This window comes from Stegostoma tigrinum, chromosome 42 (assembly GCF_030684315.1).
Source record: "Stegostoma tigrinum isolate sSteTig4 chromosome 42, sSteTig4.hap1, whole genome shotgun sequence".
Taxonomy (NCBI): domain Eukaryota; kingdom Metazoa; phylum Chordata; class Chondrichthyes; order Orectolobiformes; family Stegostomatidae; genus Stegostoma; species Stegostoma tigrinum.
Window position 1 is genome coordinate 9,007,567 of NC_081395.1, and position 16,447 is coordinate 9,024,013.

A 16,447-nucleotide genomic window follows, 5' to 3' on the forward strand; every position below is an offset into this window, starting at 1 on the left:
TGATGACCATGAATCCATTGTCAATTGTTGTAAAAACTCATCTGGTTCACTAATGTCCTTTAGGGAAGGAAACTGCCATCCTAACCCGGTCTGGGCCAATGTGTGACTTCAGACCCACAGCAATGTGGTTGACTCTGAACTGCCCTCTGGGTTATTGGGGATGGGGCACTAAATGCTGCCCGGCCAGCAATGCCCCCATCCCAGGAATGAATAAAAAATACTCAAACCTTCCACAACAGGTAACGTCCTTGTAAATATTTTCTGAACACATTCAAATTTCACAATATCTTTTCTACAGCAGGGAGACCAGAATTGAATGTAATATTCCGAAAGTGGCCTCACCAGGGTCCTGTACAGCAGCAGCATGACCTCCCAGCCGCTGTGCTCAATGCACTGACCAAGTTGAACGGAATGAGAGAGCAGATGGACATAAACAGGGGCAGAAGGCAGAACAGACCCTCAATAATGTACTTATCAGAGGACATCCTGGAAATCTCTGATTCCCAACGACAGCTGTACTCGGTACGAATCGATAATTGCGCCTGTTATTATGAAATTGGACACAGAATAACATTGTCAACTTTGCCTTCAGCTCAACTATTCTGTCTCAAGACAAAACTCAAAATGTGGCAGAAAAAGAATCCCACCATAACTTATTGATATTAACACATGCACCCCCACCCCACCCCGCCGTAAGAAATCACCAGGCAGTCCCTGTCTGAGAGCATTGAGATTAAGGATACGTTCTCCAGGGAGTGGGTCGCTCTCCGTAATCATAAGATTCCCTCACGTGGCTGAGCTGTGAATCCACTGCCCTTAAGCAAACTTTAGCTGCCTTCATCCCAGGCCAACAGAATTGCCTAACAGCTCCCCATGCAAAGTTCAACATCGGGCCCACACTCTGAAAGAGTGTTTGTAAATAACCCAGCCACTCCATTGGTTGCCTTTGTTCTGAATTATGTCATTGGGAGGTTATCACCTGATGTTTGTCCCGTGATGAGGAAGTATAAAGAGTAACAGTTTGAACGTGAGCCTCAGGAGAGTGACAACATGGGAGCTGTTCGAGTGATGAGTGAGTGTGAGGGCCATATGGCGGCCCCTTTCTAAAGGTTTCCACATTTTACAGCAGCTTGCCTTCAGTCAGCCTGGGGCTATTGTCACCGTGATTGTCAATTTGATTAATTTAAAGGGAGCTTTGTTTGAAAGGGCTTTACTGTTCCTTCGGGAGGCACTGAGCCTTTCCGTGGCCAAGTTGCCTTTAATTTTTCCCAGAAGTGTTTGAGAGGAGTGTTTAGAAAATGTGACTCCCGTTCAGATGAGGACAGGGGTGAGCGAAAGCCTGGTCCAAGAGGTAGGTGTGAGGAGCAGAGAGAGCGTGGGGAGGGGTGGGGGCTGTTGGCTCCTGACGCTGGAGCTGCAAAGGGCTGAGGTTGGGACGGTAGAATTGGGAAAAGTGGGAAAGAAAAGGATTGGAACCGGAAGGACAGAGAGGGTCTGGGGAAGTGCGATGCTGGGGGAGGATGCTGTCAGATGGGGTGGGGGGTGGTGGGTGGCCATGTAGGTCAGAGGGAGGGGGCATTGGCTGGAAATGCAAGACAGGGTGGTGGGGTTCTGGAGGTGCTGCAGATCGCAGGCTGGCCGGGCCGTAGAGCAACACGGCAGTTGGATGAGCAATAAGGATGGACTGAGGCTTGGGAAGAATCAAGGGAAGCACAGGGTCTGTGCAGCCTCCCTCTGTTGCTGTCGCTGAGATCAGCGAATTCTCAACAAAGAGCAGAAGTTTACTTCTATTAGTGAGAACTCGGCAGTATTTCTGAACAACGAGACCTTGGGGTGAAGGTGCATGTTTCCTTGAAAGTGCGGTGGCAGGGAGCCAGGGTAGTGAAGAAGCCATTTGGTTGGCTTGCCTTTATTGGCCAGTGTGGGAGTTGGGAGGACACGTTGCGGATGTACAGGACGTCGGTTCGGCAGGTTTTGGAATACTGCGTTCAGCTCTGGTCTCCCTGCTAAAGGAAGGTATTGTTAAAGTGGAAAGGGTTTGGAAGAGGTTTACAGGGATGTCGCCAGGATCGGAGGGTTTGAGCTACAGGGAGAGGCTGGGGCCATTTTCCCTGGAGTTTCGGAGGCTGAAGAGGTGACCTTATAGAGGTTTATAAAACCATGAGGGGCATGGATAGGGTGAATAGACAAGGTCTTTTCCCCAGGGTAGGGGGAGTCCAAAACTAGAGGGGCATAGGTTTAAGGTGAGAGGGGAATGATTTAAAAGGGGACCTGAGGGGTAACTTTTTCACACAGAGGGCGGTGCGTGTGTGGAACGAGCTGCCAGAGGAAGTGGTGGAGGCTGGTACAGTTACAGCATTTAAAAGGCACCTGGATGGGGACACGGATAGAGGGACAGGGACCAAATGCTGGAAAATGGGACTGGATTAATTTAGAATATCTGGTCAGTATAGACGAGTTGGATCGGCCATGTGCTGTTCATCTCTGTGCCTCCATCAATTGCCTCTGATAACGACATGGTAACGCTCCTCTGGGGAGAAAGGTGCTATACCAATGTTGCTGTTGTTGTTGCAGTGCTGTCTTCTCAGGTCTCCCAGCAGCTGGCAAGAGGTCAGCGCTTGTCTGAGAATTTGGAAATTGCCCGTCTGCAAGCAGATGTGTAACGGTCCATCCCAAGCCCTGGCCTGAGCCATTGACTGAATTAGCAGCACCACCCCCTCAACGTGTGTGTGTACCAGCCCCCCACCCCACGCTCCCCACCACCCCCCGACCCCAGGGCAGACTTCTGTCCTTCCGGGCAACGGCCCCTGCAGGTGCCAGAATAATTCCAGCCCTTCTCTGCAAATAATCCCCGCGGGATCTCTGATATCGAGCTGCCTGAGCCTGTCGATAGGCTCGGGATTCGGGCTAGAAAAAGGGGCCAGCACTGCCTGGGCCCTCAGTGTTTTAATGGTGGCGCAGGCCCGCTGCAGTCTCGAAAGCCAAGGCCATGAGGTAGTGTCACTACCAGAGCCTGTGGATATCCTTGTGATTGGGCCTCAATGGTTTAATGGTCTCTCTCAGCCAGTACTGCAGGGCACATTTCTGTGGTTCAACTCCTCCAGGGCTTAGGTTCCCCAGTTAATTTACCGCTTCCCCACAATCCAGCTTCAGTATCTATTCACTCCTTCCACCAGCACCTCACACCCTCCTAAAGGGGCCATCCGTGGCGCAGCCAGCTATTCGACTGCTAGTGCTTGCGCTTGGCAGTTGGGGATTGGTGGAGAAGGCCCACCACTCAGACACGTTCTCCCCGTTTCTGGTTTTACCGAGGCCTGTTCCGGCACCAGCTGCGAGAGCGGCCCAATTCTGGGGGCAGACGTGGGCGTCGAAGCCTGGGCTACAGTTCCTCATCGACCGAGCCCCTTGCCCCCAAAGCCACGGGTATGGTGTTGGAGCCGGCGGGGGGCCTCAGGAGGCGATGGAGTCAGTCTCAAACAGATAGGGCCAAAAAAAACAGGTAAAGACTGGTCTTGTGTTTTGCCTTTGTATGTCCCAGGGTTTGGAATTCTGGCAGCGGGATGTGACCCGGAGAAGATGGCGGCCATCCTGTTCATCTGCTCCTTGTTCTTTCTGAGTGCTTTAGGAAGTCAACCGACACCCTGCAGTGAGTACACATTACACATCACGCTGTCAGGGACCAAGGAAGTAGCACAGAGTTTGTCTCACTTGTAAACTGCACCTTTGTTGTAATACGCTGGGCTCCACGTGTCAGACCGCAGCTTCCCAAAGTCAGGACAGGACCCCTGTCAAAAATTGGAGTTAAAGATCTGCTGCTGAATTCAACGTTGCATCTCTCTTCTCAAGGCTCCCCCATTGCACCTGGTCTCTCTCATACCACAGTGGCTGACTGGGTGCATGTCTCTTGCTCAGTTCTATTCACTAAAATTCTCCTTACTCTGCATTTGGCAGCTAACAATCCCCACAGAGTGGATGGAGGCAATGTGGCTGGTTGAACAGTATCCCTACCAGACTCACCTTATCCCTGCAAGCCTGCATTTCCATTGGCTAACCCACCCACCCTGCACAATTCCCTGCGGCTGCCCGACCATAGCCCACACATCTTTGGACAGTGCGGGAAGAGACCAGAGCACCCGGAGGAAACCCCCATGCAGGCACAAGTGGACAACATAGACTCCAAACACTCAGCCGTCCCAGGAAGCTGGCGCCATGAGGCAGCGATGCTAACCCCTCAACTATGTCTGCCGACAGAGATCATAGGATCCTCACAGGTCCCACAGCCCAACAAGACCACTTCAACCACAGTATCCAAACAATCCACCAATAGCCCCACCGTAACCTGCACATCCCTGGACACTATGGGACAATTTAGCACGGCCAGTCCACCCTAACCTGCACATCCCTGGGCAGTGTCGGACAATTTAGCACGGCCAATCCACCCTAACCCGCACATCCCTGGGCACTATGGGGCAATTTAGCACGGCCAACCCACCCTAACCCGCACATCCCTGGACACTATGGGACAATTTAGCACGGCCAATCCACCCTAACCCGCACATCCCTGGGCACTATAGAACAATATAGCACGGCCAATCCACCCTAACCTGCACATCCCTGGGCACTATGGGACAATTTAGCACGGCCAATCCACCCTAACCTGCACATCCCTGGGCACTATGGGACAATTTATCACGGCCATTCCACCCTAACCCGCACATCCCTGGGCAGTGTCGGACAATTTAGCATGGCCAATCCACCCTAACCCGCACATCCCTGGGCACTATGGGACAATTTAGCACGGCCAATCCACCCTAACCCACACATCCCTGGGCACTATGGAACAATTTAGCACGGCCAATCCACCCTAACCCACACATCCCTGGGCACTATGGGACAATTTAGCACGGCCAATCCACCCTAACCCACACATCCCTGGGCACTATGGAACAATTTAGCACGGCCAATCCACCCTAACCCGCACATCCCTGGGCACTATGGGACAATTTAGCACGGCCAATCCACCCTGGTCTGCACATCTCTGGACACTATGGGACAATTTAGCACGGCCAATCCACCCTAACCTGCACATCCCTGGGCACTATGGTACAATTTATCACGGCCAATCCACCCTAACCCGCACATCCCTGGGCACTATGGAACAATTTAGCATGGCCAATCCACCCTAACCCGCACATCCCTGGGCACTATGGGACAATTTAGCACGGCCAGTCCACCCTAACCCGCACATCCCTGGACACTATGGGACAATTTAGCACGGCCAGTCCACCCTAACCTGCACATCCCTGGGCACTATGGGACAATTTAGCACAGCCTATCCACCCTGGCCTGCACATCCCTGGACGCTATGGGACAATTTAGCACGGCCAATCCACCCTAACCCGCACATCCCTGGGCACTATGGGACAATTTAGCATGGCCAATCCCACCCTAACCCGCACATCCCTGGGCACTATGGGACAATTTAGCACGGCCAATCCACCCTAACCTGCACATCTTTGGACTGTGGGAGGAAACTGGAGCACCCGGAGGAAACCCACCCAGACTCGGGGAGAATGTGCAAACTCCACACAGTCAGTCACCCGAGGTTGGGATCGAACCCGGGTCCCTGGCGCCCTGAGGCAGCCACGCTAGCCCCTGAGCCACCGTGCGGCCCTGTATTTTATTCATTATTGTCAACTCTCGCCATCCACTACCCTGTGCATTGTGAATGACACTCGCCAACTCGTCAAAATAGCACACAATCGGTCTCATCGAGTCATAAACATCTGCAGGTCTGCCAAAGGGCCTTTTGGCCCATCGCGTCTGTGCTGACCAAACGCCTAATCGTTTGAATCCCATTTTCCAGCACATTACCCATAGCCTTGGCATCGCAAGTACAACCCTGAATCCTTACAGAATTTTCAAATTTTGCAGTACAGAGGGAAGCCATTTGACACATCATGAGCATTACCAGCTCCTGAAAGAACTACCCAGCCCTACCTCTATTGCCGTCTAACTTCATCCCTTTCGAATATATATATCCCAGCTCTCTTTCGAAGCCTCCTATGGAATCCACCACCCCCAACTCTCCAAGGAATTGCGTTCCAAATGCCAACAACTGCCCAGGTAAAAAGTTTTCTCCTCATCTCACTCCTCGCACTCTTGCCTGCTGTCTTGAAATTGTGACGCCTCCCCCCCACCCCACCGCCAGTTACTGATGAACCAACTAATGAGAACGGAATGTCCTTTCTTTTGTCAAGCTTGTTCATAAGTTTTGAACACCTCAATGAGCTCCCGTCTGAATCTCCCTTGTTCCGAGGAGAATAAACCCAATCTCTCCAATTTTTCCTTGTGTCTATGATCCCTCACTCCTGCTATCATTTGTGTAAATACCCTTTGCAGTTTCTTCAGGGCTTTCACATGCTGCTTTAAATAAGTTACCCAGAACCGAACACAATACTCCAAATGATCTCTGGCCGTGACGTTTTTGTTTTCATACTCCATGCCTCTATTTACAAGATGAATGATCCTGTGAGTTTCCTCAACAACTGTTTCAGCTTGGCTGGTCGTCTTCAGAGAAACATATACATGAACCCTGAGGTCCCTCTGCTCCTATACTAGTTGTGCCATTGAGCCTGTATTTTCTCTCCAGGTTCCTTCGACCAAAATGCATTGCCCCACATTTCTCTGCCTTGAGATTCATCCTCCAGGGGTCTGCCCATTTGGCCAGTTTGTCACTGCTCCTCTGTAGTTTCTCAGCATCATCCTCACAATTCATTATTCTCCCCAGCTGAGTATCACCTGCAACTATAGAGATTTTGCCTGCTATTCCAACTCCATTTCCAACTCATTTCTATGCATCAGAAAATGCAAGGGTCCCAACATCGATCCCTGGGGAATACCACTTCCGACTCATCTCCAGTCTGAGACATGCCCATCCATACCTACTCTCTGCTTCCTGTCTTTAGGCAACTTCTAACCCATCAATTCTAAACAGTTCTGCCATGGGGCAATGTATCAAATGCTTTCTGAAGATCCAAATACACAACATCTACAGCACGACCTTCATCCACTATCTGTGCTACCTCTTAAAATGTGATGAGAGTTTCTGTCTCCCATAAGCAGTGATTTCCATCTTCCCCGCTACTCTTTCGGTGAAAACATTCTTCCTTATATCCCCTCTAAATCTCTTCCTCATTCCCTTAAATCAGAGGGACTTGAGAGACCTAGCTCAGGATTCTCCTAAGGTTAACATTGGGGTGCAGTTGGCAGTTAGGAAGGTGAATGAAATGTTAGCATTCCTTTCGAGAGGGCTAGAATACAAGCGCTGAGGCTCTAATCAGACCGCATGTGGAATATTGCGAGCAGTTTTGGGCCCCGTACCTAAGGATGGATGCTGAACAAAGAGACCTAGAGGTGCAGGTGCATAGTTCCTTGAACGTGGGGTCACAGGTAGACAGGGCGGTGAGGAAGGTGTTTGGTACGCTCGCCTTTATTGGTCAGTGCATAGAGTATAGGAGTTGGGAGGGTCATGTTGTGGCTGTACAGGACGTTGGTTAGGCTGCTGTTGGAATACTGCGTTCAGTCCTGGTCTCCGTGCTTTGGGAAAGATGTTGTGAAACTTGATAGAAAAGATTTACAAGGACGTTTCCGGGGTTGGAGGGTTTGAGCTACAGGGAGAGGCTGGGGCTATTTTCCCCGGAGCGTCGGAGGCTGAGGGGGTGACCTTATAGAGGTTTATAAGATCAGGGGCATGGATAGGGTGAATAGACAAGGTCTTTTTCCCCAGGGTAGGGGAGTCCAAAACTAGAGGGGCATAGGTTTAGGGTGAGCGGGGGAAAGATGTAAGGGACCTTTTTCACACAGAGGGTGGTGTGTGTATGGAACAAGCTGCCAGAGGAAGTGGTGGAGGCTGGTACAGTTACAGCATTTAAAAGGCATCTGGATGGGGACATGGATAGGAAGGGTTTGGAGGGATATGGGCCAAATGCTGGCAAATGGGACTAGATTAATTTCGGCATAGATGAGATGGGCTGAAGGGTCTGTTTCCATCTCGTACATCTCTAAATTTCTAAGACTTTATGCACGGGCATTGGAGGGGGGTCCAGAAGAGGTTTACAAGAATGATCCCAGCGATGCAGGACTTGTCACACGAGGAGCAGTTGAGGACCCTGGCTCTGTGCAGAATGGAGTTGAGAAGGATGAGGGGGGCAACTGATTGAAAGTTACAGAATACTGAGAGGCCTGGATAGGGTGGGCATGGAAAAGATTTTTGACGAGTAGGAGAGACTCGGGCCCAAGTGCACAGCCTCAGAGGGAAGGAACACTCCTTTAGAGCTGAGATGAGGAGGAATTTCTTAGAAGGTTGTGAATCTGTGGAATGCATTGTCTCAGGTCTGTGGAGGCCAAATCATTGAGTATCTTTGAGACGGAATTAGATAGTTTCTTGATTAGTAAGGGGATCAAGGGCTACGGGAAGAAGGCAGGAGGATGGAGTTGAGAAACATATTAGCCATTATTGAATGGGCAGACCTGATGGGCCGAATGGCCTAATTCTGCTCCTACGTCTTATGCTCTCATTGTCTTAAATCTATGGCCCCCTGTCATTGATCCTTGCATCACGGGGAAACGTTTCTGTTGCCGCCCCTCATCGTTTTATACGTCTCAATCGTGTCTCATCTCAGTCTCCTCTGCTCTAAGGAAAACAAACCCAGTCTGTCTGATCTCTCTCTCTAGCCCAGAAACACCGTGGCCAATCTCCCTCTGCACCCTCTCCAGTGCTGTCACATCTCTTGCATAATGGGGATCCTAGATCTGCACACAATACCCTAGCTGTGGCCTAACCAGCGTTGTATACAGTCCCAACATCATCTCCTTGCTCTTAAACTCTGCTAATAAAGGCTGGCAAGGTGGTGTGGTCCCAGTTTCTAATTTGTTTCCTAAGAGTGATAGACGGTTAATTTAGTTCACTTTCTTCACTCTTTTGATTGGTTCCCTGAGATCAGTGACTTGTGAGATGGTGCTTTGTTTTACAGCTTTTCCCTGCTAGCTTGTTGAATTTACAGCTCCCTGCTAAAAGGAGAGGCAGTACGTTAATTCTAAGTGATACATTTAAATGTCTGGACCATTCAAGAACCAATAAATATGATGTGTAGGGCATGGAGACCACTTTGTTCGCAACAAAACTGCAAACCATTTCAACTCCCCCTCCCACTCCCTGGGCGACATGTCCATCCTGGGCATCCTCCAGTGCTACAGCGATGCCACCTGGAAACTGGAGGACCAACATCTCATATTTCGCCCTGGGAGCCTACAGCCCAATGGTCTCAATGTGGACTGTACTAGTTTCAAAAATCTCCCCACCTCCCCAGCGTCATCCCAAGACCAACCCTCCCTCTCATCCCCACCTCCTTCACCCGTTTGTCTTCTCTCCCACCTGTCCACTGCTCCCACCTCACCACTCCCTACCGGCACCCATCTATCACCATCCTCCCTACATTCCCCAGCCTCAGCCCTCCTCTCTCTATTAATTTCGGAGCTCCCTCCCCCCACCCCCCCCCCCCCCCCCCCCACCACCATTTCTGAAGAAGGGCCCCGACCCGAAACGTCAGCATTCCTGCTCCTCTGATGCTGCCCGCCTGCCGTGTTCCTCCATCCCCATACTGTGTTATCGCTGACTCTAGCATCGGCAGTTCTTGGCATCTCTGAGAACCAACCTTCTTTGTTTCATACCCGGGAACTTTGACACCAAATCAAGCCGTAACATAAAGTAAAAAACTGCAGATGCTGGAAATCTGAAACAAAAACAGAATATGCTGGAGAAACTCTGCAGGTCTGTGGAGAGAGAAACAGTTAATATTTCAATTCCCTCCAGGACATGAGACATTGACTGTTTTTCTCTCTTAGCAGATGCTGCCAGACCTGTTGAGTTAGAACATAGAACAGTACAGGCCCTTCAGCCCACGATGTTGTGCCGAGCTCTTACCCTAAACCTAAGGTCTGTCTAACCCCCACCCCTACCTTATACTACCATCCATATGCCTATCTAATAGCTGCTTAAATGCCCCTAATGAGGCCAACTCCACTACCCTCTCCGGGAATGCATTCCACGCCCCGACCACTCTCTGAGTAGAGAACCTACCTCTGACGTCTCCCCGATATCTGCCTCCCTTCACTTTAAAACTATGCCCCCTATAAAAGCTACCTCCACCCTAGGAAAAAGTCTCTGGCTGTCCACTCTATCTATACCTCTGATCATTTTGTACACCTCTATCAAGCCCCCTCTCATCCTTTGTCGTTCTAAAGGGGCGGCACGGTGGCTCAGTGGTTCGCACTGCTGTCTCACAGCACCAGGGGTCCGGCTTTGATTCCACCCTCGGGCGACTGTCTGTGTGGAGTTTGCACATTCTCCCCGTGTCTGCGTTGGTTCCCTCCGGGTGCTCCGGTTTCCTCCCACGGTCCAAAGATGTGCAGGCTAGGTGGATCGGCCGTGCTAAATTGCCCCTAGTGTTCAGGGGTGTGTGGGTTATAGGGGGATGGGTCTGGGTGGGATGCTTCAAGGGGCGGTGTGGACTTGTTGGGCCGAACGGCCTGTTTCCACACTGTAGGGAATCTAATCTAAAGAGAAAAGCCCTCGTTCTCTCAACCTTTCCAATATTGTAGGGATTTGTCACAAAACAGTAAATGTCTTTCCAGGACGGAGTTTGTGAACTCGGGGCTGTACCCCTAACTCAGAAATACAGTCACAAACATGATGCGACCATCGGCGTCTTACACAGACCCGAGATAAACCGAATATAATCACACATTGATTGTCTGATTAGGCACCAGCTGGAGGATAGTAAACTGTTATAGAAAGAGCAGGCTTATTTTTACCCCCGAAACAGTGGAAAATGGAGTGGTGAGCCGTCCGAAATATCTCTTCCTTATTCCTTCAGGGGGTGAGGGCATTGCTGACCAGGCAGCCTTTATTGCCCCATCCCTAATTGTCCAAAGTCATTGCTGTGGGTCATGTGTAGGCCCAGGTAAAGATGGTAGTGGCCTTCCCGAAAGGGCATTCGCGAACCAGATGATCTTCTTCTCCTCCCCCCTACCAACAATTAATTCATGGTCATCATTCGATTTTAAATTCCTGATTTCTTTTTACATTGGGTTCAAATTGCACCGTTCCTGCTGTGGCGGGAATCGAACCCAGGGTCCTGGGCCTCTGGATTAACATAATACCGCGGGCCAGATTTCAACAGGCTATGTGCAGCAGGAATGCCCTCATTGAAGGATGGCCCTGAAATGGGGGGAGCCCATGAACTGGATTATTTTTAGTGCCACATTATTGACATGAGTACAGTGAAAGATTTACAAGTCACTACATTACGGCCCCATCGTAGGCACGAGGATACACAGGTAGAGGTTCTTCGCTACAAGTTCTCAGGAGAAACTACACGAATAAAACTTACAGCATTGCAGTTTGCAGGGATAAGTTAGAAAGGAGAGGAATTAATAAAGCTCAGGACAACGATCATTCCAAACTCGGTCCAAGCAAGCACCTAGCCTCCAGCCTGCACCTGGCTTCACCCCAAGGCTGGGAGACCATGCTCTGGAGGTGCGTCGAGACCAGATGTCTGAGCTGAGGCCACGCCCAACCAGGAGTTCCCACTGTGGGCGGCTGGGAGACTGCCAATGGGCGGCTGGGAGACTGCCAATGGGCGGCTGGGAGACTGCCACGCCAGTCTACTCACATGTAATGTAAGACAGCCATCAACAGATGGCTCATTTTGCACAGAGAGCGGTGAGATCATGGCACTCATGATCAGGCATGTGGATCACATCGATGTATTTCAGGGCCTTGATGGAAAAGAAGTGAACAGAAAGGTAGGGGAAGAGGGTAGGAGAAAGAGTCAGGTCATTAGAGCGGAGAGAGGTTTCTGTGGGACACAAGCTGTAGATTTGTCAGTCTGAATGGTCTCTGTTCTCTAGTATCTAGTAGTGTATGGCCCATGCTGGAGAGAATGAATGTGTGCAGTGGTCCGTCCATTCAACACACAGTTATAGTCATACAGTATGGAAACAGACGCTTTGGCCCATCCGGTCCGTGCTGACCATAATCCCAAACTAGACTAATCCCACCTGCCTGCTCCTGGCCCATATCCCTCCAAACCTTTCCCTATTTATGCACTTATCCAAATGTCTTTTAAACGCCGTAACTGTATCCACACCCACCACTTCCTCTGGAAGCTCATTCCACACATGGACCACTCTCTGTGACAAATATTTGCCCCTTGTGTATTTTTAAATCTCTCCCACTTGACCTTAAAAATGTGCCCACACTAGTCTTAAAATCTCCCATTCCAGGGGACAGACAACTAGCATTAACTCTATCCAAATCTCTCATTATTCCATAAACCTCTATCAGGACACCTCTCAAGCTCCTATGCTCCAGTGAAAAAAGCCCCAGCTGATCCAGCCTCTCCTTATAACGAAAACCCTTTGTTCCCGGCAACATCCTGGTAAATCTCTTCTGAACCCTCTCCAGCTTCATCATATCCTTCCTATAACGGGGCAACCAGAACTGGACACAGTGCTCCAGAAGAGGTCTCACCAACGTCCTGCACAACCTCAACATGACGTCCCAACTCCTGTACTCCTAGGTCTGAGCAATGAAGGCGAGCGTTCTGAACACCTTCCTAACCCCCTGTCTATCCGTGACGCAAACCTCAAAGAATTATGCACCTGACCTCCTAAGCCTCTCTGTTCCACAACACCATCCTAGGCCCCACCATTAGTTGTAAATGTCCTGCCCTTGTTTATTGTACCGAAATGCAATACCTCACATTTATTCAAATTGAATGCTCCCTCCTTCACTCTATTTTGTATCTTACAGGTTCACCGGATCTCCTGGAAGGTCAGAAGACTCTTGTAAGTATCAACATTACACGCCCTGATATCCTTAAATCCTGGATGTTCACTGCTTGCTGAGACAGTTCATTTGGGGAATTTCTTAGCTACACCAGCAATTAAGTCACTTAAATGGTCAAATGATGACTTCAACCTCCCATTGGCCTGTGTACCTGCCTTCTTGGCTTGGGGACAATGTAGGCAGCACCTGCACAGAATTTACTGGAGATACTCGGCAGGTCTGGGAGCTTTTTGTGGAGAGGGAAACAGAGTTAACATTTTTAGGGACAATGACCTGTCTTCAGGATTCTAGTTTGTCGGGTAAATCAACCAGTGGATTTCAAAGAAAACCTGTGAATAACGAGCAAATGGACGTACGAATTTTAAAAAAAAAGATTCCTGCGCTCCCAGTTATTAGGAAGGATACTATTAAGTTGGAGAGGGTACAGAAAAAGATTTACCGCAATGTTGCCGGGAATTGAGGGTTTGAGTTATGAAGAAAGGATGGATGGTCTGGGACTTCACTCACTGGAGCGTAGGAGATCGAGAAGTGATCTTATAAATTAATGAAAAGTAGAGATAAGGTGAATGATGAGGGTCTTTTCCTAAGGGTGGGGTATTTTGAAACTAGAGGCATAATTTTTCAGGTGAGAGGAGAAAGATTTCGCAAGGACTCGTGTGGCAACTTTTTTTTACACAGCATGGTTTGTGTGCGGAATGAGCTTCCAGAGGGAGTGGTGGGTGTGGGTACAGTCACAACGTTTAAAAGATATTCGGATAAGTACATGAACAGGGAAAGATTTGGAGGGATATGGGCCAGGAGCAGGCAGGGGGGACTAGTTTATTCTGGGATCACAGTCAGCATGGACTGGTTGGGCCGAAGGGTCTGTTGCTGTGCTGTTTGGTTCTAATTGCTGGTTATGGAGGATTGACCGCGCAAAATAGTCCCACAGAGTCCAGGGATGTGCAGATTAGAGTGGATTGGCCGTGCTAAATTGTCCCATAGTGCCCAGGGATATGCAGGTTAGGGTGGATTGGCCGTGCTAAATTGTCCCATAGTGCCCATGGATATGCAGGTTAGGGTGGATTGGCCGTGCTAAATGGCCCCATAGTGCCCAGGGATGTGCAGATTAGAGTGGATTGGCCGTGCTAAATTGCCCCATAGTGCCCATGGATATGCAGGTTAGGGTGGATTGGCCGTGCTAAATGGCCCCATAGTGCCCAGGGATGTGCAGATTAGAGTGGATTGGCCGTGCTAAATTACCCCATAGTGTCCAGGGATGTGCAGGTTAGGGTGGATTGGCCATGCTAAATTGTCCCGTAGTGCCCAGGGATGTGCAGTTTCGGGTGGATTGGCCGTGCTAAATTGTCCCATAGTTCCCAGGGATGTGCAGTTTCGGGTGGATTGGCTGTGCTAAATTGTCCCATAGTTCCCAGGGATGTGCAGTTTCGGGTGGATTGGCCGTGCTAAATTGTCCCATAGTGCCCAGGGATGTGCGGGTTAGGGTGGATTGGCCGGGCTAAATTGTCCCATAGTTCCCAGGGATGTGCAGTTTCGGGTGGATTGGCCGTGCTAAATTGTCCCATAGTGCCCAGGGATGTGCAGGTTAGGGTGGATTGGCCGTGCTAAATTGTCCCATAGTGCCCAGGGATGTGCAGGTTAGGGTGGATTGGCCGTGCTAAATTGTCCCATAGTTCCCAGGGATGTGCAGTTTCGGGTGGATTGGCTGTGCTAAATTGTCCCATAGTGCCCAGGGATGTGCAGGCTAGGGTGGGTTGGCCGTGCTAAATTGTCGGACACTGCTCACGGATGTGCAGGTTAGGGTGGATTGGCCATGCTAAATTGTCCCATAGTGCCCAGGGATGTGCAGGTTAGGGTGGATTGGCCGGGCTAAATTGTCCCATAGTGCCCAGGGATGTGCGGGTTCGGGTGGATTGGCAGTGCTAAATTGTCCCATAGTGCCCAGGGATGTGCGAGTTAGGGTGGATTGGCCGTGCTAAATTGTCCCATAGTGCCCAGGGATGTGCAGGTTAGGGTGGATTGGCCGTGCTAAATTGTCCCCATAGTGCCCAGGGATGTGCGGGTTCGGGTGGATTGGCCGGGCTAAATTGTCCCATAGTGCCCAGGGATGTGCGGGTTCGGGTGGATTGGCCGTGCTAAATTGTCCCATAGTGCCCAGGGATGTGCGGGTTCGGGTGGATTGGCCGTGCTAAATTGTCCCATAGTGTCCAGGGATGTGCAGGTTAGGGTGGATTGGCCGTGCTAAATTGTCCCATAGTGCCCAGGGATGTGCGGGTTAGGGTGGATTGGCTGTGCTAAATTGTCCCATAGTGCCCAGGGATGTGCAGGTTAGGGTGGGTTGGCCGTGCTAAATTGTCCCATAGTGCCCAGGGATGTGCGGGTTAGGGTGGATTGGCTGTGCTAAATTGTCCCATAGTGCCCAGGGATGTGCAGGTTAGGGTGGGTTGGCTGTGCTAAATTACCCATAGTGCACAGGGATGTGCAGTTTAGGGTGAGTTGGCCATGCTAAATTGTCCCATAGTGTACAGGGATGTGCGGGTTAGGGTGGATTGGCCGTGCTAAATTGTCCCACAGTGCCCAGGGATGTGCGGGTTAGGGTGGATTGGCCGTGCTAAATTGTCCCACAGTGCCCAGGGATGTGCGGGTTAGGGTGGATTGGCCGTGCTAAATTGTCCCATAGTGCCCAGGGATGTGCGGGTTAGGGTGGATTGGCCGTGCTAAATTGTCCCATAGTTCCCAGGGATGTGCAGTTTCGGGTGGATTGGCCGTGCTAAATTGTCCCATAGTGCCCAGGGATGTGCAGGCTAGCGTGGATTGGCCGTGCTAAATTGTCCGACACTGCCCAGGGATGGGCAGGTTCGGGTGGATTGGCCGTGCTAAATTGTCCCATAGTGCCCAGGGATGTGCAGGTTAGGGTGGATTGGCCGTGCTAAATTGTCCCATAGTTCCCAGGGATGTGCGGGTTAGGGCTGATTGGCCGTGCTAAATTGTCCCATAGTGCCCAGGGATGTGCGGGTTAGGGCTGATTGGCCGTGCTAAATTGTACCATAGTTCCCAGGGATGTGCAGGTTCGGGTGGATTGGCTGTGCTAAATTACCCATAGTTCCCAGGGATGTGCAGGTTCGGGTGGATTGGCTGTGCTAAATTACCCATAGTTCCCAGGGATGTGCAGTTTTGGGTGGATTGGCCGTGCTAAATTGTCCCATAGTTCCCAGGGATGTGCAGTTTCGGGTGGATTGGCCGTGCTAAATTGTCCCATAGTGCCCAGGGATGTGCGGGTTAGGGTGGATTGGCCGTGCTAAATTGTCCCATAGTGCCCAGGGATGTGCAGGTTAGGGTGGATTGGCCGTGCTAAATTGTCCCATAGTGCCCAGGGATGTGTATGTTAGGGTGGATTGGTCGTGCTAAATTGTCCCATAGTGCCCAGGGATGTGCGGGTTAGGGTGGATTGGCCGTGCTAAATTGCCTCATAGTGCCCAGGGATGTGCTGGTTAGGGTGGATTGGCCGTGCTATATTGTCCCATAGTGTCCAGG

General features: G+C 50.6%; 1 protein-coding gene across 1 annotated transcript in view; it reads left to right on the forward strand.

Annotated features, from left to right (window-relative positions):
* The first annotated feature begins 941 nt into the window (after positions 1-941).
* LOC125449432 (mammalian ependymin-related protein 1-like) overlaps positions 942-16,447 on the forward strand; it is a 29,911-nt gene continuing 14,405 nt past the window's right edge. The window contains exons 1-3 of the mRNA XM_048525214.2: positions 942-1,072; positions 3,539-3,646; positions 12,878-12,912. Of these exons, the coding sequence (XP_048381171.2) occupies positions 1,051-1,072; positions 3,539-3,646; positions 12,878-12,912 (165 nt within the window). The 5' untranslated portion in view covers positions 942-1,050. The remainder of the gene's footprint in view (positions 1,073-3,538; positions 3,647-12,877; positions 12,913-16,447) is intronic.